General features: G+C 36.5%; 1 protein-coding gene across 34 annotated transcripts in view; it reads left to right on the forward strand.

The window, feature by feature from the left end:
• Positions 1-27,982, forward strand: part of PTPRD (protein tyrosine phosphatase, receptor type D) — a 573,002-nt gene that overhangs the window by 354,357 nt on the left and 190,663 nt on the right. For 17 of the 34 annotated variants that reach the window (XM_018051970.1, XM_018051972.1, XM_018051971.1 and 14 more), the window contains 5 exons: positions 2,389-2,970; positions 17,708-17,841; positions 21,805-21,949; positions 25,446-25,751; positions 26,648-26,841. In XM_018051970.1, the coding sequence (XP_017907459.1) occupies positions 2,389-2,970; positions 17,708-17,841; positions 21,805-21,949; positions 25,446-25,751; positions 26,648-26,841 (1,361 nt within the window). The remainder of the gene's footprint in view (positions 1-2,388; positions 2,971-17,707; positions 17,842-21,804; positions 21,950-25,445; positions 25,752-26,647; positions 26,842-27,982) is intronic. The other 17 variants (XM_018051994.1, XM_018051995.1, XM_018051998.1 and 14 more) reach the window with 2 other exon arrangements.

A 27,982-nucleotide genomic window follows, 5' to 3' on the forward strand; every position in this document is an offset into this window, starting at 1 on the left:
CATGACAGAAAAATCCAAGTAAGTGTTAATAAATGCTCAAAATCCCAGAAGACAGAAAAATAGAGTTGAAATCAACATGGTCTAATAATAGATGCTTTAAATTTTTTATAGACTCTGCCATTAAAATGCAAAATGTAAGTGTGATTATATTCTGTTTTAGCTTCATCTCTCACCTTGTGTAGGTGAAGTGCTCAACGATTTTTTTTTCCTTGAAATAAGGGTACTGACTATAACCAATGAATTATATGCCTTGGTTACTTTTGAATCAAAGGAGGGGAAATGAATATGTGAGGGAACCAGCTGTTTTTACAAAGTATTTATAGAATTTTAGAAAACTTTCCTAAAATGAGTCAGTATGAGAGTAACTTTAGATTTATGCAAATGTCTGGAACTATTGCAAAGTGAACACAAATTATCTTCCCCTTCTAGGAATTGTGACCCTAAAAAAAATAATGGACCACACATAATGTAATCAGTGCCATACATTTGACCAAATATATATATACTTACTATATACCGTATAAAAATAATGTGACATAAGAACAAGGTACACACCGTTTTCAATATTTCATCATTTAAAATATTAAGAGTAATGTTTCATTACATATAATTACTGTACTAAGCATACTATTACAGACACAAAACCTGTACTGTATAATCGGCGTCACTTAGTGAAACTGAGAGTATCTGTTAAATATCACTAAACACACATCTTTAATTAGCAATATTTTTACTTGCCTCAAGAATACAGAAAAGCATCTAGGGAAAATTCAGATTATCTGCTTTCTTGCAAAATGCCAGACCAGAATATTTAAACAAATGTCTTTTTATTATTATTTTCCATAAAATCCCTTGGCCAAATATTATCATTCCATGGTTCTTAGAGTCATATGCAAATATTGAATCACCTTTCCCATACTAACCATGTCAGCTTTAAATATTTGAAGATTTACTAAAGACCTTCAGGAATGCAAAAGCAGGAGTCACATTAAACTAATATCTTGTTCAATTTCTTATCTTTGTTTTCCTGACTCTTGCCACTTCCCTACCCCCTCCTCCTCCAACATAAATAATAAAACATGAGGGTGAAACTTGATGGCAAAAAGTGAATCGAAACTAAAAGCACCTTAGAGAAAGGACTCATTTATTTAGGTAGTCATTTCACAATGCTTCTTAAAAACCTACTCAGGTCTAGACAGTGTTCTAGGTATTGTTGGTGTAACAGTGATTAAATACAAGTTTGTTATTCTTGAAGAGTTACCATTGTAAGGAGTGTTTTATTTTCTTTAAGTTGAAACGGAAAGAAGAGTACTAAAGAGCTGTTTATAGGAGTGTTACTGTCTGAGTTTTCTCTAAAAAAATCAGCTTGTGAAATTCTCCTTTCTTCCCTAACACCATACCTTTCTGAATCACTGTCCAGGGGAGGTGCTTGAATACGAGGCCATTGGTGTAGATGGCTTTTTTTCTTAGTTAGTAGCATTTTGAGTTGTGCTTTTTTTCTAAAAAAAAAAAAAGAACATGATTTCTAAAATATGAAGTTAATTGAAATGTTTTTCATGTAGCTATAATATGATGTTACTGATATTGGATATAGAATATATATTATGACAAAAAAATATTTTTAAAAGAGATTTCTGGATAGGCTTTAACTTAGTTCCTTCAGCATATTTTGAATATTAAGTAAAAAAGCATGAATTTGATTGATTAACTTCAAATTGTTATTCTTTGTTAACCTTAAAATTATTGGTTAGATAATTTATTTAAAAAGTTATATACTGTTGTCTATGTCATACATCTTGAAAACAATGAATACTCTTATAGCAATTGAATACCATTTCATTATATTTAAAATTTTGCTCTTTTCAATGTTTATTAGTATTTAGTTGTATCATTTTTTTGAAGTGGGAATCTCATTGGCCAAACTTTTGGTTATAGTCATTGTAATAACTGGAACCACTGTTTTCTCAGGGTGCCAGATACATTCTAAGAGCATTACTGGATTAGCTCATTAATCTTCACCACAAACTCATGAAATACAGTTACCCAACTGTACAATTCCAATAATGCATTTTTTCCTATTTTTCACATGAGAAAACTAAAGCAAACTGAAATTAAGCAATGTATCCAGAATCTCATAGATAGTAAGTGGTGGATTTCGTTATCGGCCCCCAAATGCAATGCTGTATAATACACTTCTAGTCACCTGGGGTTTGCTACCTGCGCATGTCTTACTGTACATCCTGACCACTTAGAAAACTGTACTTTGCTATGATTTCATCTGATTAAATCTTCGCTAGATACGCAATCGCATCACTCTAATACTAGAGTTATGGAATCTTGTGATTTCTTAAAGATGATGGGTGTTCATGGCCTTTTTTCTCCCTCAAGCCTTACCCAAACCTCCAGGAACGCCTGTCGTGACTGAGAGCACAGCTACAAGCATCACGCTGACATGGGACTCTGGGAACCCCGAGCCAGTCTCTTACTACATCATCCAGCATAAACCTAAGAATGCTGAGGAACCCTACAAAGAAATTGATGGAGTGGCAACGACACGCTACAGTGTCGCCGGACTAAGCCCCTACTCGGATTATGAGTTCAGGGTCGTCGCTGTCAATAACATTGGGCGGGGGCCTCCCAGCGAGCCCGTGCTGACGCAGACCTCCGAGCAGGCACCGTCCAGCGCCCCGCGGGATGTCCAGGCACGGATGTTGAGTTCAACCACCATTCTGGTACAGTGGAAGGAGCCTGAAGAACCAAATGGACAGATTCAAGGATACAGAGTTTATTATACAATGGATCCCACTCAGCATGTCAACAACTGGATGAAACACAACGTAGCTGACAGCCAGATCACGACTATAGGCAACTTAGTGCCCCAGAAAACGTATTCTGTCAAAGTTCTGGCTTTTACCTCAATTGGAGATGGTCCTCTTTCAAGTGACATTCAAGTCATTACTCAGACAGGAGGTAGGTCTGCTTCTGAATGGGGAGTAGGGTGGAGAAGAGTTGGTGCGAAGAAATGGCAGGGGCAAAAACAAAGAATAAAGATAGTAGACAGTTTAGTTTTTGAGATTTAGAGCTTCTAAGTAAGGAGTTAAGGCATGTGAAAAGGAACAGGCATGGACACTGAAAGACTATAAATAATACAGTCCTTTGAAAAGAGGATGTATTTAACATCTTTTTTTTAATTGAATTATGGTTGGTGTACAATATTACATAGGTTTCCAGTGTACCATACAGTGATTCACAGGTTTTAAAGGTAATGCCCCATTTATGGTTATTATAAAATATTGGCTAAATATTCCCCATGCTGTGCAATATATCTTTATAGCATATACCTAATCGTCTATAACTCTTACTCTCCTACCCCTGTATGTAGCATCCTTTCTTTTTGTATCCAAATGACTTGAAGCCTTTCTGCAGGAGATGGATGAATGCATCCACCATGCAGCATTTAGAGAATAGAAGAACCGTGCTCCTTTATATTAGCAACTCTAATAGAAGAGTCCCAAAATTTATTTAATCTGTGGAGGAGTGGATAATTCAAGATAAAGTTAAAACTAAAACCATTTGTCAGGAGGCCTTGGATATGTAAATGGTTTATATTTGCCAGGAAGCAGCTTGCTTAAAAATTAATATTCTGTTAATGTTTTTAATTTTTTTGTCTTTGTATGGGCTCATGGGTAAAGACAGTTGCCAGTATCTGAAATCAAACTTTGGGGCCTTATTCATCCTTTTTACTGGATGTTAGAGCAGACACCAGTGATTTTATGAAGAAAAACTTGGCCCTTCTAGTAGTTTTATTTTTATAAGAGGATATCAGATTTCTGTGGTCTTAGATTCAAAATTGATCAGTTTGTCATGGGATGAGTTTTGCCTGGGAAATCCCAAGGGCAGAGGAGCCTGGTGGCTGCAGTCCAGATGGTTGGGCATGACTGAGCATGCACACACATACATGGGAATAAACCATAGTGGGTTTCTTTTTAAGTTTATTCTTAAATATCTGAGAACTGTTCATGTGACTGTTTATTTTGTTGGAGCCTCTTAAACTTGTTATTGGGGCTTCCTGGTGGCTCAGATGGTTAAAGAATCTGCCTGCAATGCGGGAGACCCAGGTTCAATCCCTGGGTCAGGAAGATCCCCTGGAGAAGGAAATGGCAACTCACTCCAGTATTCTTGCCTGGAGAACCCCATGGACAGAGGAGCCTGGTGGGCTACAGTCCATGGGATCACAAAGAGTTGGACACAACTGAGTGACTGACACTTTCAATCCTGCATTAATCTGTGATTGTCTTGGCGGCATGCCATTGGTTTGTTCTGAAAGTCCACATATAGACCATATAATTGGAGAGCGTGTCTATAATCTGTAGTCATAGCTCATGGGTAATCCTGAAAATGAATCATTACATTTTCTCAGCTGTCAAAAGTCGGTAAACTTACGTTTAACCACTGACTTGTTTTTATGTTGTGGACTTTCTGAATCTTGTGGCTTGAGAACGTTCGCCTTGGCTACTAGAAATTTAGTATGTTTATAGCTCTCCTACCTTTATTCTCATACTGTTACTTGGCTCTTATTGGTTTGTTCATGGATTTATCACTAAAATATCAAAAAGATGACTGTAGAAGTGTTTTATCATTGTTCTACTAAAACTCATCCATATATCTTCTTGGTTTGGCTTTTATTGTGTTCACAGTTCTTCTGTGTTTCTTACGTTAATATGCATGAAAGTATTATAGAGTAAGTTTTTCATAAGTTTCTCATTGAAAAATGTAGAAATCAGTGAATCTCATTCTTTTTCTTGACTGAAAATAGTCAACTGTTGAGATTATTTTTTATTATACTATTCTAGCAGTTAAATAACCATTAAAGATATAAGAAAGTATATAGGAAGAGTATATACCTAAACTCCAGTTCTAGGTTTTTAGGTTTTTCAGCGTTTATACGGAAAGAAACTCTGATCTTAGAGTAATGTAACCAAGGTTTGAATCCTTAAGTCCCATTTTTAGCTCTATAACCTTTGACAAGTTACTTCATCTCTCTGAACTTCAGTTTTCTCATCTAAAGTAATAACCCCCTTATAGAGTTTAGGAGTAGTAGTTTTTTTCTGTTTTTGTTTTTGTTTTAATTTTCCTAAGGCTGCTGTACAAAATGCTACTTCCTGGGTGGCTGAAACAACAAAAATGGATTGTCTTTGGTTGTAGTGACTAGAAATTTGAGAACCACGTGTCAGCAGGCTTGGTTCCCTCTGAGAGCTGTTAGGGAGGCCCTGGGGCTCGCTCCTAGCTTTTGGTGGTTTGCGGGTAATCTTGGCTGTTCCTCAGCTTGTAGAAGCATCACTGTGATTTCTGCCTACATTGTTCATGGCCTTCTCCCTGGATGCATGTTTCTCTGTCCAAATTTCCCTTTTTTATAAGGTATCAGTCATAATGGATTAGGGCCCAACCTAATGATCCCATGTAATCCTGATAATGACTAATTACATCTAATACAATGACTGATTATATCTGCAGTAATTTTATTTCCAAATGAGGTCACTTAATAAGGTTCTTGGTATTAGAAATTCAACGTATGATCATTTTTGTGGGAGACTCTTCAACCCGTAACAAGACAATCAATTAGATAATGGACAGAAATATTTTCTAACTTCAGTTGTGTGTGATCATCATCATCATAACTAACATGCTGGGCAGTCTGCTTCTGGGTGTACTAATTCTTCCTACTCATTTAGATAGATGTGGAATTATCTCAAGTAAATTGAGGATCAGTAAAGGTAAAAAGAGTCAGTAACTTCCTTTGGGTCATAGGTTATCATCTGGATACTCTAGATTCTTTTTGGAGAAGGCAATGGCACCCCACTCCAGTACTCTTGCTTGGAAAATCCCGTGGACGGAGGAGCCTGGTGGGCTGCAGTTCATGGGGTTGCAAAGAGTCGGACATGACTGAGCGACTTCACTTTCACTTTTCACTCTCATGCATTGAAGAAGGAAATGGCAGCCCACTCCAGTGCTCTTGCCTGGAGAATCCCAGGGACAGAAGAGCCTGGTGAGCTGCCATCTCTGGGGTCGCACAGAGTCAGACACGACTGAAGTGACGCAGCAGCAGCAGCAGCAGCAGCAGCAGCAGCTAGATTCTTTTAAGCACCATTTTCTTTTCTATTACTTTTCAAAATTTTTATTTGATATGGGGTATAGCTGATTGAGAAACAATGTTGGGATAGTTTTAGGTGAGTGGTGAAGGAATGCTGCCATACCTATACATGTATCCATTCTCCCCCAAACTTCCCTCCCATCCAGGCTACCACAAATCATTGAGCAGAGTTTCATGTGCTATGCAGTGTGACCTTGTGGGTTATCCATTTTAAAAATAGCAGTGTGTCTGTGTCCATCCGAAACTCCCTAACTGCCCCTCCCTGCTTCCTTACCCTTGTCAACCGTAGGCTTGGTCTCCAACTCTGTGAGTCTGTTTCTGCCACGTCAGTTCATTTGCATTATTTCTTTTTAGGTTCCACATATAAGGGATGTCTTAGGATATTTCTCCTTCTCTGTCTCACTTACTTCACGTAGTAGGACCTTCTCTAGGTTCATGCATGTTGCTACACATGGAATTACTTCATTCCTTTTATTGGCTGGTTATATTCCATTGTATATATGTACCATGTCTCTCTATCCATTCCTCTGTCAATGGACTTCTAGGTTGCTTCCATGTCTTGGGTATTGGGTATTGTAAACAGTGCTGCAATGAACACTGCTGTACATACATCTTTTCAGATCTTGTTTTTCTCCAGATACAGGCCCAGGAGTGGGATTGCAGGGTCGTATGGCAACTCTGTTTTTAACTTTTTTAAGAAAACTCCATACCATTGCTGTACCAGTGTATATTCTACCAGCAGTGTGGGAGGGTCCCCTTTTCTCCACACCTCCCCTGGCATTTATTGTTTGTGGAATTATTCATGATAGCCATTCTGGCTGCTATGAGGTGATATCTCATTGTGGTTCTGACTTGCATTTCTCTAATAATTAGCAACATGGAACATCTTTTCATGTGCCTGTTAGCCATCTGTATTAGGCCAACTTTTTCACTCTCCATTTTCACTTTCATCAAGAGGCTTTTTAGTTCCTCTTCACTTTCTGCCATAAGAGTGGTGTCATCTGCATATCTGAGGTTATTGATATTTCTCCTGGCAATTTTGATTCCAGCTTGTGTTTCTTCCAGTCCAGCGTTTCTCATGATGTACTCTGCATATAAGTTAAATAAGCAGGGTGACAATATATAGCCTTGACATACCCCTTTTCCTATTTGGACCCAGTCTGTTGTTCCATGTCCAGTTCTAACTGTTGCTTCCTGACCTGTATACAGATTTCTCAAGAGACAGGTCAGGTGGTCTGGTATTCCCATCTCTTTCAGAATTTTCCACAGTTTATTGTGATCCACACAGTCAAAGGCTTTGGCATAGTCAATAAAGCAGAAATAGATGTTTTTGTGGAACTCTCTTGCTTTTTCCATGATCCAACGGATGCTGGCAATTTGATCTCTGGTTCCTCTGCCTTTTCAACATTCAGAAAACAAAGGTCATGGCATCCGGTCCCGTCACTTTGTGGGAAATAGATGGGGAAACAGTGGAAACAGTGTCAGACTTTATTTTGGGGGGCTCCAAAATCACTGGAGATGGTGATTACAGCCATGAAATTAAAAGACACTTACTCCTTGAAAGGAAAGTTATGACCAACCTAGACAGCATATTGAAAAGCAGAGACATTACTTTGCCGACTAAGGTCCGTCTAGTCAAGGCTATGGTTTTTCCTGTGGTCATGTATGGATGTGAGAGTTGGACTGTGAAGAAGGCTGAGCGCGGAAGAATTGATGCATTTGAACTGTGTTGTTGGAGAAGACTCTTGAGAGTCGCTTGGACTGCAAGGAGATCCAACCAGTCCATTCTGAAGGAGATCAGCCTTGGGTGTTCTTTGGAAGGAATGATGCTAAAGCTGAAACTCCAGTACTTTGGCCACCTCATGTGAAGAGTTGACTCATTGGAAAAGACTCTGATGCTGGCAGGGATTGGGGGCAGGAGGAGAAAGGGACGACAGAGGATGAGATGGCTGGGTGGCATCACTGACTCAATGGGTGTGAGTGGGTGAACTCCAGGAGTTGGTGATGGACGGGGAGGCCTGGCGTGCTGTGATTCATGGGGTCGCAAAGAGTCGGACATGACTGAGCGACTGAACTGAAATAAACTGAACTGATTCTTCTTTGAAGAAATATGTATTTAGGTCTTCTGCTCATTTTGAGTGGATTGTTTTGATACTGTTAAGCATCGTGAACTATTTGTTAATTTTAGAGACTAGTTCCTTATCCATTATCCTAATACCAATTGGTGGGTTATCTTTTTATTTTCTTTTTTGTCTCCTTTGCTGAAGCACCATTGTCTTTTAAATTAATAATTTACAAATATCTTTTCTTTTTTTTTGGTTCCTACTGGGTTTTTGAACAGAGGCAGGAAATACAGGGTTTCAAGTATTGTATCCAAGAATTAAGTATGATTTACTTCTGAAATACTTGCAGTAGCTATTCGATTATTACAGTACAGAGGTACATTAAACTATTTACATAGGAAAAAACTATATTTATCTAAAAGAAGAAGGAATACCTTTTTATTTGGAGGAGGTTATACTTAATCACTAAATCTGGTTCTTAATTTTCTAACTACAAATTTTAGCATGAATATGAAAGTGTTTTATTTTTTTTCTTATGACAGGAGGATTTAGCTAAGAAACCAAATAGTTTCTGAAACTAAATTCAACCAAAACATAAGAATCTCTGAGAATCATGAGATCCTTATCTTAAGAACATGGAATGGCAGACGATAATGCTTTCAGTCACAATTTAATGAAAGATATAGAACTGATGTTTCTATAGACCATATTTTGATTTTCTATATTACCAGGGGACATAATGTAACATAAATCATTACTCAGTGAAGGTAATATTGTGACAGGAGCAATTGAGTTAATGTGATCCAGGGACTCTGTACCTAAAAAAAAAATCTAGATAAATGGGTCACAGATGCATTAGAATAGCTGTTATCAATTTCTGTTTAACTTCTTTTTTTTTACATTAAGATATTTCCAAGAACCTTGCATAATAGTTGTGATTTTAATACCCATTGATTGAGAAGATATATAATGACATGATGACTTGTGCCTGCCAAGATCAATAGGCTAAGAAAACCTTCCGAAATGGCACAATGATTTGATCTGTTCTCCAGACTTAATTAACAAAGGCCATTTGATGTTAGTGGACACCTGCCAAATACAATGATGTTAGTTCTGATATAATTAATGCTGAGGTGCTCTTGATTAGCTAAATCATAGAACCACTGCTCAGCAAAACATAAAACCATTATAAAATGTTATTTTAGTTAGGTTATATAAAATTTAAGTTTATGATTATTCTCACTAATATTTTGTTTTTTCCGAACCTAAAAAAAATTCACAGGTCAGTAATATATCTATATAAACTTCTCAAATATATTTTAATTTTATATCCAGAGAGATATATATTGCATGTCTACTTAATCAGAAAGGTACATTCATTATATTACCTTTAATTCCCTGACAATAGTATTTCTGTTTTTGTTTAAAATCAGACTCTGCAGAAACGGTAATTAGAAATAAAGTGAGTTTAAGAGAGACATTATTACTTTTGATCTTTTCCAAGAGTACTGTCATACATATTGATATAAATGGAGTTGATGTAAATTCATAATTTCTAGGAATATAGACAATCAAAATATCTATCTATTGTTGTTGTTCAGTCACTTAGTCGTGTCCAACTCTTTGCGACGCCATGGATTGCAGCACACCAGACTTCCCTGTTCTTCACCATCTCCCAGAGCTGGCTCAAACTCATGTCCATTGAGTCAGTGATGCCATCCAACCATCTCATCCTCTGCCATCCCCATCTCCTCCTGCCTTCAATCTTGCCCAGCAAAAGGGTCTTTTATAATGAGTCAGCTCTTTGCCTCAGATAGCCAAACTGTTGGAGCTTCAACTTCAGCATCAGTCCTCCCAATGAATATTCTGGGTTGATTTCGTTTAGGATTGACTGGTTTGACCTCCTTTTAGTCCAGGGGACTCTCAAGAGTTCTCTAACACCACAGTTCAAGTGCATCAATTATTCTATGCTCAGCCTTCTTTATGGCCAACTCACATCTGTACATGACTGCTGTTAAAACCATGGCTTTAACTGTAACTATATGGACCTTTGTCAGCAAAGTAATGTCTCTGCTTTTTAATAAGCTGTCCAGGTTTATCGTAGCTTTTCTTCCAAAGAGCAAGCATCTTTTAACTTCATGGCTGTAGTCACTCTACAGTGATTTTTGAGCCCAAGAAAATATAATCTGTCACTGTTTCCATTGTTTTCCCCTCTGTTTGGCCATGAAGTGATGGGACCAGATGCCATCATCTTAGTTATTTGAATGTTGAATTTTAAGACAGCTTTTTCACTCTCCTCTTTCACTTTCATCAAGAAAATTCCTCTTAATTCCTCTTTGCTTTCTGCCATCAGGGAGGTGTCATTGCAAATCTGAGGTAGTTGATATTTCTCCCAGCAATCTTGATTCCAGCTTGTGCTTCATCCAGCCCAGAATTTGGCATGATGTACTCTGCATAGAAGTTAAATAAGCAAGGTGACAATGCGCAGCCTTGATGTACTCCTTTCGCAATTTGGAACCAGTTCCTTGTTCCATGTCTGGTTCTAACTGTTGCTTTTTGGCCTGTATACAGGTTTCTCAGGAGTCAGGTAAAGTAGTCTGGTATTCCCATCTCTCTTTAAGAATTTTCCAGTTTGTTTCGATTCACAAAGTCAAATGTTTTAGTGTATCAATGAAGTAGAAGTAGATGTTTTTTGTTTTTTTGTTTTTTTTTTCTGGAATTCTATTGCTTTTTCTATGATCCAAAAGATGTTGGCAATTTGACCTCTGTTTTCTCTGCCTTTCTAAATCCATCTTGACCATCTGGAAGGTCTCGGTTCATCTACTATTGAAGCCTCTTGAAGTTCTCTTGAAAGATATTGAGCATACTTTGCTATCCTGTGAAATGAGAGCAACACTGTGGTAGTTTGAACATTCTTTGGCATTGCCTTTCTTTGGGATTGGAATGAAAACTGACCATTTCCAGTCCTGTGGCCACTGATGAGTCTTCCAGATTTGCTCGCATTCTAAGTACAGCACTTTCACAGCATCATCTTTAGGATTTCAAATAGCTCAGCTGGAATCCCATCACCACCACTAGCTTTGTTTGTAATGATGCTACCTATAGCCCACTTGACTTCACACTCCAGGATGTCTGGCTCTAGGTGTGTGATCACATCATTGTGGTTATCCAGGTCATTAAGATCTTTTTTGTTTAGTTTTTCTGTGAATTTTTGTCACCTCCTCTTAATATCTTTTTCTTCTGTTAAGACCATACCATTTCCTTTATTGTGCTCATTTTGCATGAAATGTTCCCTTGGTATCTCTAATTTTCTTGAAAGTTCTCTTGTCTTTTTCAGTTCTGTTGTTTTCCTCTCTTTGCATTGTTCACTTAGGAAGGCTTTCTTATCTCTCCTTGCTCTTCTTTTGAACTCTGCATTCAGATGGGTATATCTTTCTTTTTCTCATTTGCCTTTCGCTTCACTTCTTTTCTCAGCTATTTGTAAGTTTCCTCAGACAACCACTTTGCCTTTTTGTGAATCTTTTTCTTGGGTATCTATTTATAGTCAGTAATATAGTCTCTTAATTATGAATATTAGTGCAGATGAAACTATCACATAATCTTTAAATGATTTTAAATATAAAAAAGTTTTTGTTAAAATGATTATTTTCTAAATGTATGGATTAATCATCCAGAGTTTACATCGCTTTAACTTCTGGCATTATAATTACTTGCAACTAGTTCACCTTGAAAATACGTTGACTGTATGGTCATTGACAAGGGAAGTCTTTGCGTTATGTTGGATAAAAACTCTGCAATAGAAAGACACTTCGGAAAAGATGTCTGTTATAGTTTTCTCATATATGTAATTATATAAGAATGTAGGGTAACTATATTTTACAAAAGAAGTACAAATAAAACTCTTCTAAAGAAATGTAATAAATTAGCACCTTAAACCTGTGCACTGAAATAAATGTATGTTGTTCATGCTAATGGGACAATCATAAAGCTGTTAAATCCTAATGCGTGTCTTTTTTCTGAACTTTCTTTAGAAAACACATCTGACCTCTAATTCTTCTATGCATTCAATAAATTCTTGGAGAAAGTACTGATTTTTATGTGCAGACCTTAATAGTATAGGTCTTTGAAAGGAAAATAATTATATGCATTTACTAAGTAAATATTAATGAGTCATATCAACTTTAAATCAACTTTAAATGTTTTGAAGGAGCAAAGTTGTTATAGAACTATGACATTTTAGAGACATTGTGCTTTAGATTTTCAGAATTTTTAAATCATTTCATTACTATTAAATATATATCAACAAGTCAATATAGGCAAATTAAAAAAGACTGACTTCCAATAACAAAAATTTAAATGCTTTTTCTAGGTTATTTTAGCAATGAGTAAAGGAGCTATGGCTATAAATACAACTGTAATAAAATTTAACTTTTTCTTATTGATGTTTAATGACAGTTGAGAACAAGATTTATGTAGGTGAATGTGTGTTAAGTACTACTTTTGTCAATAATATATCTGTAGCACTTAGAAACCTGACTCCTTGTTTGAATTTGGTTTTGTTTTACCTCCGCTATAATTCTGGCTGTTGTTTTATTGTTGTTGTTACTGTTTGTCAATATGCTAGATACTCACATTTTTAAATATGTGCCTTATTAGAGCACCAGCTATTTTAACAATAAGTTATTTGAGGGTTTTTTTTCTCTCTTCGGTACATTTCATATTTATACTATGGTGAGGTAAAATTGTTTTTTAGCCAACTTATATGTGTGCTAACCTGTTTCTCTTCTAAAATCTACTGAAATTTGATTGCTTCTAATTATCAAAGTTTAGATGCCATGCAGATTTTCTTTTCACTTTTTATTCGTTCTCCATTCTCTCTAAGTTGCCTTCAGATATTTGTATTGAGTATAATTGTATTACTATGCAAATATTTTACATTTCTCAATGGGTTATAATCTTATTTTAGGGAATTGATAACCCATATTTATATTTCTTTGTGGACATTAAATAAGCAATCAAGAAGAAGGATATAACAGCAACACTTCACCAAATATAAGGATTTATTAAATATAATTTTAAAGAAAAACTATTTTTCTACATTCTTTTTCTCTGGCCACATGTACATTTTTTGGTTTCTGGTCACAGTTACTACACTTACATTTCTGGGTGAGTTTTGTTGTTTTTGTTGTTGTTGTTGTTCTTCTTCTTCTTCTTCCATATATTTTCCAGAATCAGATTTTCCCATAAAAAGAATCTTAGGTTCATTAGTGAGAGAAATGGGACAAAATAGTAAAGCTCTTAATAGAATAAAAATTAAATATACATAGTCTAACATGAAGTAAATGAGATAAAAGAATGTCAGCAAGTTTGTGGTGTAAACATTGTGAGAGTATTTTATTTATTTATATATATATATATATGCTGCTAAGTCACTTCGGTCGTGTCTGACTCTGTGCAACCCCATAGATGCAGCCCACCAGGCTCCCCCGTCCCTGGGATTCTCCAGGCAAGAACACTGGAGTGGGTTGCCATTTCCTTCTCCAATGCATGAAAGCAAAAAGTGAAAGGAAAGTCGCTCAGTCGTGTGTGTGTATAGATATATATATACATGTATATATTGAGAAGGAAAGGGGAGAGGGAGGGAGACAGTCAGGGAAGGAGAGAAAGAGGGGAAAGGGTATGGAAGAAGACAAAAGTAAATGTTAATAGAGCCTTTGTAGCATTGTATTTGGTGTAAAATTCTGACCAGTGATGAAATTTCCCTGTGTCTCCAAGTGGCACAGACAAAATAAATATGACAGTTGGGAGTCCACTAAAGTGTTTTCTTCTAAACATATATTATGATCATTAGGACTAATTTGTTTGGGGAATATATAAGTAAATACATTACTATCATAGCTTTTTTTTTCCTTTGAAGCCTCAGCTTCATTGTGGATGTTTCAGCAGTGACTAAATGACACTGAGGAAGCAATATCTTTATAAGGTGAACCCACAGTTCCCTGGTGGCTCAGACAGTAAAGAATCCGCCTGCAGAGCAAGAGACATGGGTTCGATTCCTGAGTTGGGATGATCCCCTGGAGAAGGGATAGGCTACCCACTCCAGTATTCTTGGGCTTCCCTGGGGGCCTAAACCATAAAGAGTCTGTGTGCAATGCAGGAGACCTGTGTTCAATCCCTGGGTCGGGAAGATCCCCTGGAGGAGGACATAGCAACCCACTCCAGTGTTCTTGTCTAGAGAATTCCAGAGAGAGCAGAGCTTGGAAGGCTACAGTCCATAGGTTTGCAAAGAGTCAGACAGGATTGAGTGACTTTCACTTTCAAATTCCCTAGAAAAGTCTGAGTAGTGTGGGCACAGAGCCTGATATGACAAAAAGATCTAGATTTTGTCTGTAGACATCTTTTGCCCAATATAGTATTTTTTTATTTCATTTCAACTGTTTCATTTTATTTAAGATTATAAGGAAGTTGAAAGATTTTACCTAGAAGATTCATTATCAACTTCTGTTGAAAAATCAGAAGCTTGGGCAAAACTGAACCCACATCCCACAAGGCAGCAGTTTACTGGCTTAGAGCATCACTGGCTCCTTCTGGTGGCCCAGGCACTCCTGTGACCCTGTGTCCATACAGCCTTCTCATCCGCCTGGCATTTCTAGGCACTGGTGTTTCTACTACAAGTTTACAATCTAATAAATTATCTGCCAGCCCACTTCAAAAGAAGATGGTGAAAGCAGAGGAGGAGAACCTCATTGTATTATGTAGCAGAGGAGAACAACCTCATTGTACTATTTAAAAAGTCTAACTATCCAGTTGCGTGATCACTACTTACTTTGTGCAAGGATAAAATGAACATTTACACCCTCTGAGACTTTGATGTAGCTATTTCATTATTTAGAAAGAGAGGGCTTTGAGTAAAACCAAACAGAATTAGGGGATTAAAGGAAGTGTATGGCACTAAACAAGGATGAAACATCAGGACCTACCAGGAATTTGTTTGAGACAAATTAAAAGCAAAAAAGTAAACAGTTTAAGTAAGAAAAAGTTAATTAGATTCCCACAATGTTTTCAGTCGCTGTCACTCAATTTATTATTAGCATTAGCAGGGAGGAAATATATAACCAGCATTTATTATCCTGAGAGCAGCCTTTCAATACTGTCTGTGTTGTTAATTCTTGACAGTACTTTATTCAGTTTGGATTATGTCAGAAGTTATCACAAGGTGTTCTTTCCCAGACTTGTGGAAGTTGGAATGAAACTAGAGAAAAAGAAGTGACTGCATACATATGCATAGGCATGTGTATTTTTAGGTTGAGAAAGTGTTTCATCTTCTGAATATTAGAATTCAAACATCATTCCCCCATCTGTCTGATCATTCTTGGCTTCCACTGTCGCTCCTGCCTGTGATTTTGGTATTTTCCTTTTAAAAATTATGCATTTTCTCTTTGATTTGCTATTTGCCTGATTGTTTTCTTATTTCCCTCTGTTCTACCTGCTCTTGATCCCTTCTTTTCTCCCCACCTCTCACCTCTCAGTGTGAATGATTGTGTTAGGTCACCTATTGGGCAGGTACTTTAAAAAAAAAAGATATCCAGTTCAGAAAGTACATTTCTGGAGGCATCAAATTAATGAGTATCTCAAAGCCTGTGGTACAACAGGGGAGAAAAGAAGATTAATTAGAAATATGAAGCACTGATTATTGGTGGCCTTACGCATCAGTCCAGACATGAGTGTGTGCACTTGTTCACACACACACACACTCACAGGTTAACAGACCAGATGAGGAATGAAATGATAATTAGGGATCCCAGAAACCATTGTAGGGCCTTTTAAACTCGAATCTCTTTTTCAAACAAAAGGCAGTTTTTTAGTCATACTGCAGAGAGATGACTACAGAAAGAAAAGGAAGCATTGCATTTTATATTTCCAGCGACTTTCTGAAAATGATGCTTTAATTATTGTTTAAGAAACTGATGTCATACATCAGCTACAAGTTATGTTGTTTGTACATATTTTTGAATGCTTATGCTCATTTGCCAAAAAAATACTTGAGGTGTTCTTTTCCCCTCTAGTGTGGAGTATTATTCTTGTCTTTTTTTTAATTTAAATATACACACAATTCCCATGTGAACTTGTGGGCATACGGACATATATTCAGATATGGCACTTTGAAACATACCATAATATCAGGAGTAATGATCAAAATATTTAATGGCCACAAGACATGGGCATCAGCCAGAGTAGACACTGGGCAAGAACAGCGTAAGTAAGGGTGATTGTGCCACTGATGCCTTGAAGTGCATCAGCCTTGTATATAATGGGTAGAGGACCTTGTGGGATTAGGTGCTAACTAGGAGGTTGGTGTTGGTAAAATTTATTCTAATTCAACACTTGTGTAAGGTGTTTTCAATTAGATCCAATTCTTGATTTCATCTGATATATAGCTGTTCCAAATTGTCTATTGCATGGATTACATGACCAAGGTACAAATTATAGATGACCTCCGTTAAATTCCTATGAAAGTGAAAGTGTTAGTTGCTCAATCATGTCTGATTCTTTGTGATCCCATGGACTGGAGCTTACCACGCTTCTGTGTCCATGGAGTTCTCCAGGCAAGAATACTGAAGTGGGTTGCCATTCTCTTCTCCAGGGGAACAGCTCAACCCAGGGATCGAACCCTGGTCTCCCACATTGCTAGCAGATTCTTTACTGTCTGAGCCACCAGGGAAACCTATATTAAATTCATATATTTGTGATTGTAAGTGTAGTCTATAACTTTTTAACTTGTGTAGTAATTTAGCTCTTTCTCACTTGGGACAATATTAAATTTATATTGGGTCTAGTGTATTGACTCATATAAACTCATTTAGAGGTCAGAAAGAATTGTTAGTGTTAGGTTTTTAAATTCTCTTTATTTTACATCTGTTTAAAAATGGGTTGGTAACAAAAAAAAATACTAATCATTATGCTTGCCTATAGATTTTGCTAATGGAGTGAAGGTGAGATTTTATAAACCTAATTGGAAATTGTTCTGAAAGTAAACTATAGTACTAAAAAATAAGTTCCTCCTAAGTTGTAAAATAGCAATAGCTTTTATGTATTTAACATTTTATGTGATTTAGGCAGTATTCATTCCAAGTACTCTATATAAATCATGTTTATTGCTTATAATATCATCACATTTATTGCTTATAACAATATTATAATAAATATTATCCTTAAAGTTGAACTCAGAAACTGATATATTTACATTTGCTAATTCCACATCTTACATATATATTAAACCACTCAAGGACAAGGACAATATTCATAACATTGTCCTTATCCCTTAAAGGAGAAAAAGTGGGCTTTGTACTCATAGGTTAACTTGGACAGTGTAAGAAACCTTACTCTCCACTAAACTAATACATGTGAACACTGAAAGGTTAAAGAGTTAATGCAAGAATTTCTGATTATTTCTGGTGACAATGAGCTTAATCCTTTGCTTTCTTGTTTTTAGTCCCAGGGCAGCCACTAAATTTCAAGGCAGAACCTGAATCCGAAACAAGTATCTTGCTCTCTTGGACGCCTCCACGTTCAGACACCATCGCCAACTATGAACTGGTCTACAAAGATGGGGAGCATGGAGAGGAGGTAGGACTGCGCTTCTCGCCTTGTCGCCATTCATGGCATCGAGACACTACTCTCATTCTGTTTACTTGCCCAAGTTCCATTGAAAGGTCAGATAGCTACTGAGGACATTGGTAGAAAAGATTTATTCATAAAAAGAGAAAATTGACCAAAAGAAAAAAAGGAAAGAAGAGTGTTTGGAGACTTGATGGGGGTAGGACAGAAGAGACAAAAAAACAGCTATTGTCTCTAATGGATTTCTTGTTTTAAATTCAGGTTTCCAAGATACTTAGGGAAGTATTGGGTTGTAAAAGAACATACTCCTTGATATTTGGAGATTTCCTTTCTTTGTCTTCTGCATTAAAGTACTTAAGTCACAGTTAACGCTTGACTAAGTGAGCTCCAAGGCTTTGGGTAGATGAATTTGTCCCAACTGGTTTCAGAGAAAGATGCCCCAGAGCAAATGTTCATTCGTGTGCCATTGATTGTTTGATATGAGTGTGTATGTATCTATATCTATAGCAACACCTATTGGCTTCCCAGGTGGTACTAAAGAACCCACGTGCCAATGCAGGAGGCACAAGACATGTGGGTCCAATCCCTAGGTTGGGAAGATCTTCTGGAGGAAGCCATGGCAACCCACTCCAGAATTCTCTGCTAGAGAATCCCCATGGACAGATGAGCCTGGAGGGCTACAGTCCATAGGGTCACAAAGAATCAGGTGTGAATCAACTTGGTGCACACACACGCACACACATGCACACACATGTAATTTGATTAGGTTATGCAAATAAGTATAGAAGAATAGTAATTGTTAATAGTTACTAAAAAGAGGAATAAAAATCAGAATAACATACATTTACAGGTACTATAATAAGGGTTTCACATATATTAACTCAATCCAACAGTAGTGCTTTGTCTCAGCCTCTATTATTGATCTGTTTCACATATTAACAAAACAGATACAAAAAAAGAGTTGAAGTATTTGCCCAAAGCCTCATATAGACAATTTCTAGAATCTGTTCTCTTGACTTCATGATACACTGGCCCGTGGATATACTTTGAACAGATTCTATAAATCACTCTTAAGATACATCTAATATTTTCAGAAAGGGGATATATGATAATAATATATATTTCATTTATCATGAAACTCATTAAGTAACATCAGGACAAAAAAGTTTATAAAACTGTATATGAAAACTCGATTCACCAAGCCATTTTATTATATCTCTTAGCATTCTTTTTCTTAAAAAAAGCCAACTTCACAGAGCAAAACAGCCCTGATTTCTAACAAAGAGTACTTTTTTAAGTCTCACAAACACAGTGAACTATTACCAATTAACTTGTAGCTCATCACTTTGAATGCTATACAAAGTTAATGTTAATAAACCTGTTTTGTTACATCTCTGAAGTGAGCAGGTTCTAAGAGCAGTGCTTTTAGGTTTAGCTAAAAAAGCCAATTCCAATTAATAACTCAAAAAATTCTAGAACTAAAGTGTTGATTTAAGTACTCGTGTTACAAATGTTTATAGTACAACATAAGTCAACATTAAATTGTTTAAAATCCTTCAGTTCAGTTCAGTTCAGTCGCTCAGTCTTGTCTGACTCTTTGCGACCCCATGAACCACAGCACACCAGGCCTCCCTGTCCATCACCAACTCCGGAATCTACCCAAACCCATGTCCATTGAGTCGGTGATGCCATCCAGCCATCTCATCCTCTGTCGTCCCCTTCTCCTCCTGCCCCCAATCTTTCCCAGCATTAGGGTCTTTTCAAATGAGTCAGCTCTTCACATTAGGTGGCCAAATTATTGGAGTTTCAGTTTCAACATCAGTCTTTCTGATGAACACCCAGGACTGATCTGCTTTATGAGGGACTTGTTGGATCTCCTTGCAGTCCAAGGGACTCTCAAAGGGACTCTCAAGAGTCTTTTACAAAATCACAGTTCAAAAGCATCAGTTCTTTGGCCCTCAGCTTTCTTTATAGTCCAACTCTCACATCCATGCATGAGTACTGGAAAAACCATAGCTTTGACTAGACAGACCTTTGTGTACAAAGTAATTTCTTTACTTTTTAATATGCTCTCTAGGTTGGTCATAACTTTCTTTCCAAGGAGTAAGCGTCTTTTAATTTCATGGCTGCAATCACCATCTGCAGTGATTTTAGGGCCCCCAAAAATAAAGTCAGCCACTGTTTCCACTGTTTTCCCATCTATTTCCCATGAAGTGATGGGACCGGATGCCATGATCTTAGTTTTCTGAATGTTGAGCTTTAAGCCAACTTTTTCACTTTCCTCTTTCGCTTTCATCAAGAGGTTCTTAGTTCACTTTCTGCCATAAGGTTGGGGTCATCTCCATATCTGAGGTTATTGATATTTCTCCCGGCAATCTTGATTCCAGCTTGTGCTTCCTCCAGCCCAGCATTTCTCATGATATACTCTGCATATAAGTTAAATAAACATGGTGACAGTGTACAGCCTTGACGTACTCCTTTTCCTGTTTGGAACCAGTCTGTTGTTCCATGTCCAATTCTAACTTTCTTCCTGACTTGCATACCCTATTGAAAATAAAAACAGTTATGAGACAGGTGGTCTTTTGGCAATGGTTGGATACCTGACTGTTGGCATCCCTACTCTGCTTTACAAATGTTTATTTACGAAATTACTTTTTTTTCTTATTATTTGGTAAGTCTAAAATTTGTGAAAGCTTTTTTATTTGCAAGCCAGAACACCCTAAGGATGTTTTTTTCTAGTTTTATATTTGAATTCCCCTTCCCCGATTTCTGGTTTGTGTGAACGCCAAACACTGTTTAATAAAAAGCCTTGTAAGATTATTGATGCCATTACAAGATTACATATTAGTATGTTTTTTAAGGTCTGCTACAGACTCATGTTCAATCTGAGATTGATTACCCATAGATAGCTATATTTTTACTAAAATGGCCAAGGCAGATTTCAAGCATGAAAATAAGAGTTACAACATTCAATTAAAAAAAAAAAACCACTGATTTCAGAAGCCCTTTTTGATGTCAGGTTATAGAAAAATTTGTGGTTTCTTTTTCCTTCCTGTAGGCCCTATGATGCAGGGAGCTCAAATCTGGTGCTCTGTGACAACCTAGAGGAGTGGGATGGGGTGGGAAGAGTGAGGGAGGTTCAAGAGGGAGAGGACATACATCATACCTATGGCTGATTCGTGTTGCTATAAGGCAGAAACCAACACAATATTGTAAAGCAATTATCCTCCAATTAAAAATAACTTAATTAATTTGAAATCAACCTAGAGTAATGATATGGTTTCATATACATTAGCCAGCTTTCTTTAGTAACTAACATCTAATTTTTATCCCTGCCAACCTTGGCAACTTCAGATCTCTTTTATAACACCGTCATGTAAATTGTATGCCAGTTTCCATTGTTATGTTACTTCTGGCCATATTTTCTTTGCCCATACTTGGGTTTCAGGCTGTCATGGGAAATGAGCTAGACATCTCTTCAAATGGACTGTTGGGCATAGCCACTGTCAGGAATGGGTGTCAGTTTCTCTGGTGGAGAATGTCACAACCACACACATGCCTTAAAGTTCAAATGCCTTCAAGGGTGGTGGCCTCTCACTGCCCCTTATCTAATGTATTTGAAACACTGTGATATCATTAAATAGATCCCTGACTTCCTTTTTTCTAGTTGTCTTACTTGTAGAAACTTACCACTCCACTATTCTTGCCTGGGAAATCCCATGGACAGAGGAGCCTTCTTGGCTACAGTCCATGGGGTCGCAGAGGCTTGACACGGTTTAGCAACTAAAAACAACAATCTTCATTATGTGATACCCTTAGTGGGGCTCTTGATACTCACTGTTGATTCTGTTTGTGATATTTTGATAACATTATAACCCTCATGACAGAAATCTGATGTTCTGAGCAGTGTGATAAAAATACATGCACAGATCTTCATGAAAATGATCAAGTTCCCTTGTTACATATCCACAGCAACGGATCACCATTGAGCCAGGGACATCTTACAGACTGCAAGGGCTGAGACCAAACAGCTTGTACTACTTCCGTCTGGCGGCACGCTCTCCCCAAGGCCTGGGTGCTTCCACAGCTGAAATATCAGCCAGAACCATGCAGTCAAGTAGGTGTCTCTCTTTGCTTATTTTCTGCCCCTTTTTCTCACTAGGCCATGTTGCTGGCTTTTATCCTCACCAACAGACTTGCTAATTCATATTCTTTTAATAGTTGGTAGTCTATACCAGCAAGTGTCCAGTTTTAGAGATTAGAGTTATCAAGACCTTGGTTTTCAGGCTGAGTTCAAATGACAGATGCTATTCTCTCACGTCTGGAATCGAAAGTCATTTAGAGAAGTTAGGAAACCTGCTGGAGAAGGCAATGGCAACCCACTCCAGTGTTCTTGCCTGGAGAATCCCAGGGACGGGGGAGCCTGGTGGACTGCCGTCTATGGGGTCACACAGAGTTGGACTGAAGTAACTTAGCAGCAGCAGCAACAGTAAACCTCCTTGAGAATAATGGGTAAAAGCGTTGGATCAGGTCCCAGTTAATGAATTATAAGGCTGTAAAGCAAAATTCAAGTTGAGAACACTGCAAAATAGTCAGAGGAGGGCTTAGCAAATATAGCAAAAGACCGAACTTTCATCTCTTTGAAGGACGCAGATTTTAACTTTGCTAACGACCAAGTCTTTATGTCACGTATTTGTTCCCAGTTTGTTGTTAACTTTGCAAGTAGTTCATATGGAAATTTGAAACATTCACAGAAGATCTGTATTTGGACAAATTTAGGAACAATGGAATAAGTATAGTGGCAATCCTAAATTGTATTTTGTTTCCTCAGGTTTCTTTTCATTTGAGGACTATTACTCTAAAGCATAGTTGTGTTTATCACAATGGAGTTCATTGTATCTAGGGAGGACTGTTCTGTATAATGTGTTATATGGCAGCTTGTTTTTGATGGAAAGTCTGGCGGCTTATATAATACTACTGTTTGCTCTTTATTAGTAAGTTTCTATAATTTATTAAACAACCATTTTTTCTTGAATGGTTTTTTTGAGTTTCCTTAGATTTTAAAAGTATTGTATATTTTATGTTATTTGTGATATAGTGACATAGATATGTATAAAATGAATATGTGGAATTTCATAAAGAGGATGTTCTATTGACCTAATTGTTAGACCTATCAGAAAACATGAAATTTACAGTTTTTTAGAGAATGAGTTTCCTTTCATATAAGCAAGTCTTCCAGAATTTCATTTTCTATAGATAAATCTTTTCAATTTTTGATGATAAAATTCATAGTTTTCCTCAACCCATGATTATTCATATGAAAAGTATTAGTATTCTGTTGCTTAATCCCTTACTGATTATAGTTTATTCCTATAACATTCCCTTTCTTCTAAAACTGAAACATGTAAATCAGTGCAGTATTGTATGTCTTCCTTGAGTTCCAGGCAGGCTAATAAGTAATATTGCAGAAGATAACTCTTAAAATCAGACATTTAATTAACAGGAAGGTCACATGCTTTATTATATTTTGCATGTTTTTTTTTACAAATTTTTTTTGTATATATACATCTAATGTACACATACATGCTTCCCTGGTGGCTCAAATGGTAAAGAATCTGACTATATTGCAGAAGACCTGAGTTTGATCCCTGAGTTGGGAAGAACCCCTGGAGGAGGGCATGGCAACCCACTCTAGTATTCTTGCCTGGAGAAGTCTGTGGACAGAGGAGCCTGGTGGGCTACAGTCCTTGGGGTCCCAAAGAGTAGGACATGACTGAGCAACTAAGCACAGCACAGCAAATGCATATATAGATACTTACATACAAAGAGACAGAATGGAATTTTGTAACCACATCAAAAGCTTATCTACTCTTTATTAGAGTTTCAAGTGATGTTGCATATACTCTCCCAGAATAGGAGGTCTGAAAGTAGGAATGCAGTGAAAACCAAATCAGTTTTTTAAAAAGAATTACAAATGAGTCTTTGCTGTTACATGAACAACTCAATTTATTATGAATGATAGTGCATATGAAATAGTTTCATAATTTGAGATATAAGAACCTATAGTCAGAATCAATAAAAATGATGTTCTTGTGATTTTGCAAGTCTTATGCCAGATTTACAAGGCTGTTTAATGATAATTTTCTTTTTGTCTGTACAAAGATCTTTTCATTTTGACTGCCTATAATGAAGAACACAAGACATGTAAATTAAGAAAGACTGATAATTGTCTATATAATAAGATATACCTGACACTACATATTATTAAGGTTCACAAAATATAAAGAACTACTTAAACTGCATGTTCAAATACAAAAAAAATAGAAATGTTTTACTCTTCAATCATATATATTGTCTTATATGCATACATATTTACATATATTTCATCTAAATTCTTTGTGCTTCTTTAGGAATATATATTACTAACTTGAAAAAGTAACTTAGTAGTCACATTGTTCTTTCTTGCTTTTTTTCAAATAATGATATGTTTGATTTATTTGATGGAAAATAATTACTCAGAAGGTGACTAGTTTGTATTAGAATGGGCATTAAGAAAGTTTATCTTTTAACTCTCATGTAAATTCTACTTTATATGAATAATTATATACAAAATGAAAAGAGCTACATACAAATTGGAAGATAAGTCAAATCTTTCCCAGACGGTTCTCAGGATTTTTTTAAACAGTTCTTTTTAATGGCTGTGTTATTGACATTTTGTAAGGGATAGATGATTTTTATTGATTTTACCAAAATTTGCTGGTGGGATCTAATTCTTCACTAGCAATGATGTCCCAAGAAGAGTTAAATTTTTTTAAAAAACACTGGAAGCTGACATAGGGTAAGTACAAGTTACAGTCAGAATCAACCAGCCTGAAATTTACCCTCGGGTAGGTAAACCTTGGACTGCATTTTCATCCTTTATCGATCTGCATGCTCACTGTCTATGGGCTATGATCAGTATTAGGCTAACACTTCTCATTAGAACTGGTCAGAATACTGATTTTCAGACAGTCAGAGGGAACCCTTTTATGTTTGTTTGGCTTTTTATTTATTTCTCTTTTTAAGATTTTAATTGGCAGAAGGGCATCTAACAGTTATTGCCACTTTTCACACTGAAGAACCTTTTTGCAAATAAATACTGTATATGAATCAGAACGCAGTTCAGTAACCAAAGCTTGAAATGGCGTCTCTTAAACATCATCAGACTCTCATGTAACACATCTTGTACTGTTTGCAGCTTTTTATGAAGTTCGATAGTCTGTAAAATAGGGCTGGGGAATACTGAGGGATTGTTTTAGAAGAAGAATTTAAATTGCAGGTAGGTAACTTTATTTGAGGCTCTGTTACCTTAAGATTTCATTTTCACATATTCCCCCCACCCATTATTTAACAATTATTTTTGGTCATTTATTCATTTTTTGGTTTATTCATATTACTAAGCCAAGGTTCATAAATTTATCTTTAAAATTTTAAGTTTCAAAGTCTTATTTTCATTTTGTTGCCCTTCTTGTTCGTCTATTTATTTTCGCCTTTTCTTTTGTTTTATCATTTTTTTTTTCCAACCACTCCTGTCCTTTCACTCAAACCCTCCTTTAACTCACTACCAAAATAAGAGCCGTCAGCTCCTCCTCAAGACATTAGTTGCACCAGTCCAAGTTCCACTAGTATTTTGGTAAGTTGGCAACCTCCACCAGTGGACAAACAGAATGGCATTATTACTGAATACTCCATCAAGTATACTGCAGTGGACGGAGAAGATGACAAACCTCACGAGATTTTGGGAATCCCTTCGGACACTACCAAATACCTTTTGGAACAGCTGGAAAAATGGACTGAATACCGGATCACTGTGACAGCCCACACCGACGTCGGCCCTGGCCCTGAGAGCTTGTCCGTGTTGATTCGAACCGATGAAGATGGTATGTTGCCTCTGCTCCATCAGTTTGCACCCTTCTACCACGGTCTTGCTCTGCTGTCTTAGGCTAACAGTAATGTGCTTTTCTCTGCTCATCTTTTTTTACCCAGTGTCACTGTAACTTCAGCAATTTTTGCTAAAGACCTATCTTTGCTACAGCCTGGGAATCTTTTATTGTTTTTGTGTTTTTTTTTTTTTTTTTTAATCTCAACACAGTCATTTGCTTCCTTTTTAAAGAACAGTTTGCTCCTGTGACTTTGCAATCCAGGCCCTTCTCTGTACCTCCATCTAATGTCTTCTGCGTTTTTCTTGGCTTTTTGTAGTCGCTACTTTTACATTTTGATGTTAACTTTTCAAAAGCGCCTTCTTATCTTCTTGTTGCCTTTTTGTCTTGAACATTTCAGAGACAGTGATGCTCGACATTCAATTTTTGGCATCTGTTGTATGGAATACCTTTGATATGGGAAAAAAAAAGAAGAAAATCCATATAATCAAGAATCTTTTTATTCTGCTAAAAAAGAAACCTAAAAAACACACACAGCAATCAACAACCAGTTTTTGTTATTATTTCAATGCTATACTTCTTTGTGCTTTAATGCTTTGAACCTCAAAGCATCTTCCTTGGCTTTTGTACATTTTTACATGTTTTTCTATTTCTCTGATACTCTTTTTTTCTTCCATTTTTTTTCTTTTTTTTTGGCATTGGTCATGCTTTTTGATCTTTTCTTAAAAGGTAGAGCAGATTGGTTGAGCATTTTCATTGGTTGAAAATGTTTGTATTCCACAAACAAACATGGTGGGGTCTACCCATATTTTTTTTTTAAACCTAAGTAAAGAAAATGCTCTGACTGGGTGGGACAAGTGCCTATAATTTTCTTTTATCCAATGATGTTGTTCCAGTTCCTAGTGGTCCTCCTCGCAAAGTCGAGGTAGAGGCTGTCAACTCAACATCTGTTAAAGTCTCATGGCGCTCACCTGTGCCCAATAAACAGCATGGCCAGATAAGAGGATACCAGGTGCATTATGTGAGGATGGAAAATGGTGAGCCCAAGGGCCAGCCCATGCTGAAGGATGTCATGCTGGCTGATGCACAGGTAAGCATCTGAGAAATTATATAGGTATACTTTTATAGGATACATCTATTTTAGCCTGTACCTTAAAATGGGCCCCGTTTTCATTTTTTCTTTGATATTTTAAAATATCTATACAAAATTCTAGATTTTTAAGAAACTTGAAGTATAATTGATTTGCAGTGTTGTGTTAATTTCTACAGTACAGCAAAGTGATTCAGTGATACAGATACAGACAAAGATACAAAGGTTTGCCTCTGCTAATCCCAGCCTCTCACTCTATCCTTCCTGGACCCTGCATCCCACTTAGCAACTAGAAGTCTGTTCCCTATGCATGTGGAGTCTGTTTCTGTTTTATAGATAAGTTCATAACATTCTAGCTTTAAAAACACACAATCCATATTTATCTTTTCAGAGTTGACTTCAAGTGAGGAAGTGAATTGAAATGACACATCTGATTCAAAACACAGAACATTTGTTTTTTTTAATACAGATACTTGGCTCTCTACAGCTATTTCTCAGTTTGCCTTTCTGACTTAAAAAAAATTGACTTAATTAAATCAAAGGGAAGAATTTTAAACAGCAGTTTTACTTATAGTCTACTTTCTGCTGTGCTAAAAGTATTTGAAACTCAATTAATCTGTAATTTCTAAATGAATGCCTTCTTTCACTGAAGAGTAAACATTTTTTGGTGGGAAATGTATCCAGACAGTATTTTTACCTCTCATTTATTTACCAAATTACATATTTAATTAAAATAATTATTTCACTTCCCAGAAAATGGAGATAATGATAATGACAAAAATTATAGAATTTCCCAGGGAATTAATGAGATCCTGTATGTTGAGCCAGTTAAAATTATTAAGTGTAGTTGAGTTTGTGAGAAATTCTATCAAGCCAAAGGCAGTGATTTATAACCATATAGTCACAACTTGGTTTTGTAATAAGTTATTTAAAAGAGGACTTTATATTTTTTTTCAATTTTTAAAATAAACTAGAAGTGAATCAAAAGCAATACCATAATAAATCTACCTGTACATATTTTTCTGAAAAGGAGAGGAAGATTATAATTAATAAGCATCCTGCTGGGGATTATACATATCCCATGGACTAGTTTACCTTGTTCTAGTAGTGATTGGGTATGAGAATGGAGTGTTTTGCTTAT

The sequence above is a fragment of the Capra hircus genome, chromosome 8 (genome assembly GCF_001704415.2).
Source record: "Capra hircus breed San Clemente chromosome 8, ASM170441v1, whole genome shotgun sequence".
NCBI lineage: Eukaryota > Metazoa > Chordata > Mammalia > Artiodactyla > Bovidae > Capra > Capra hircus.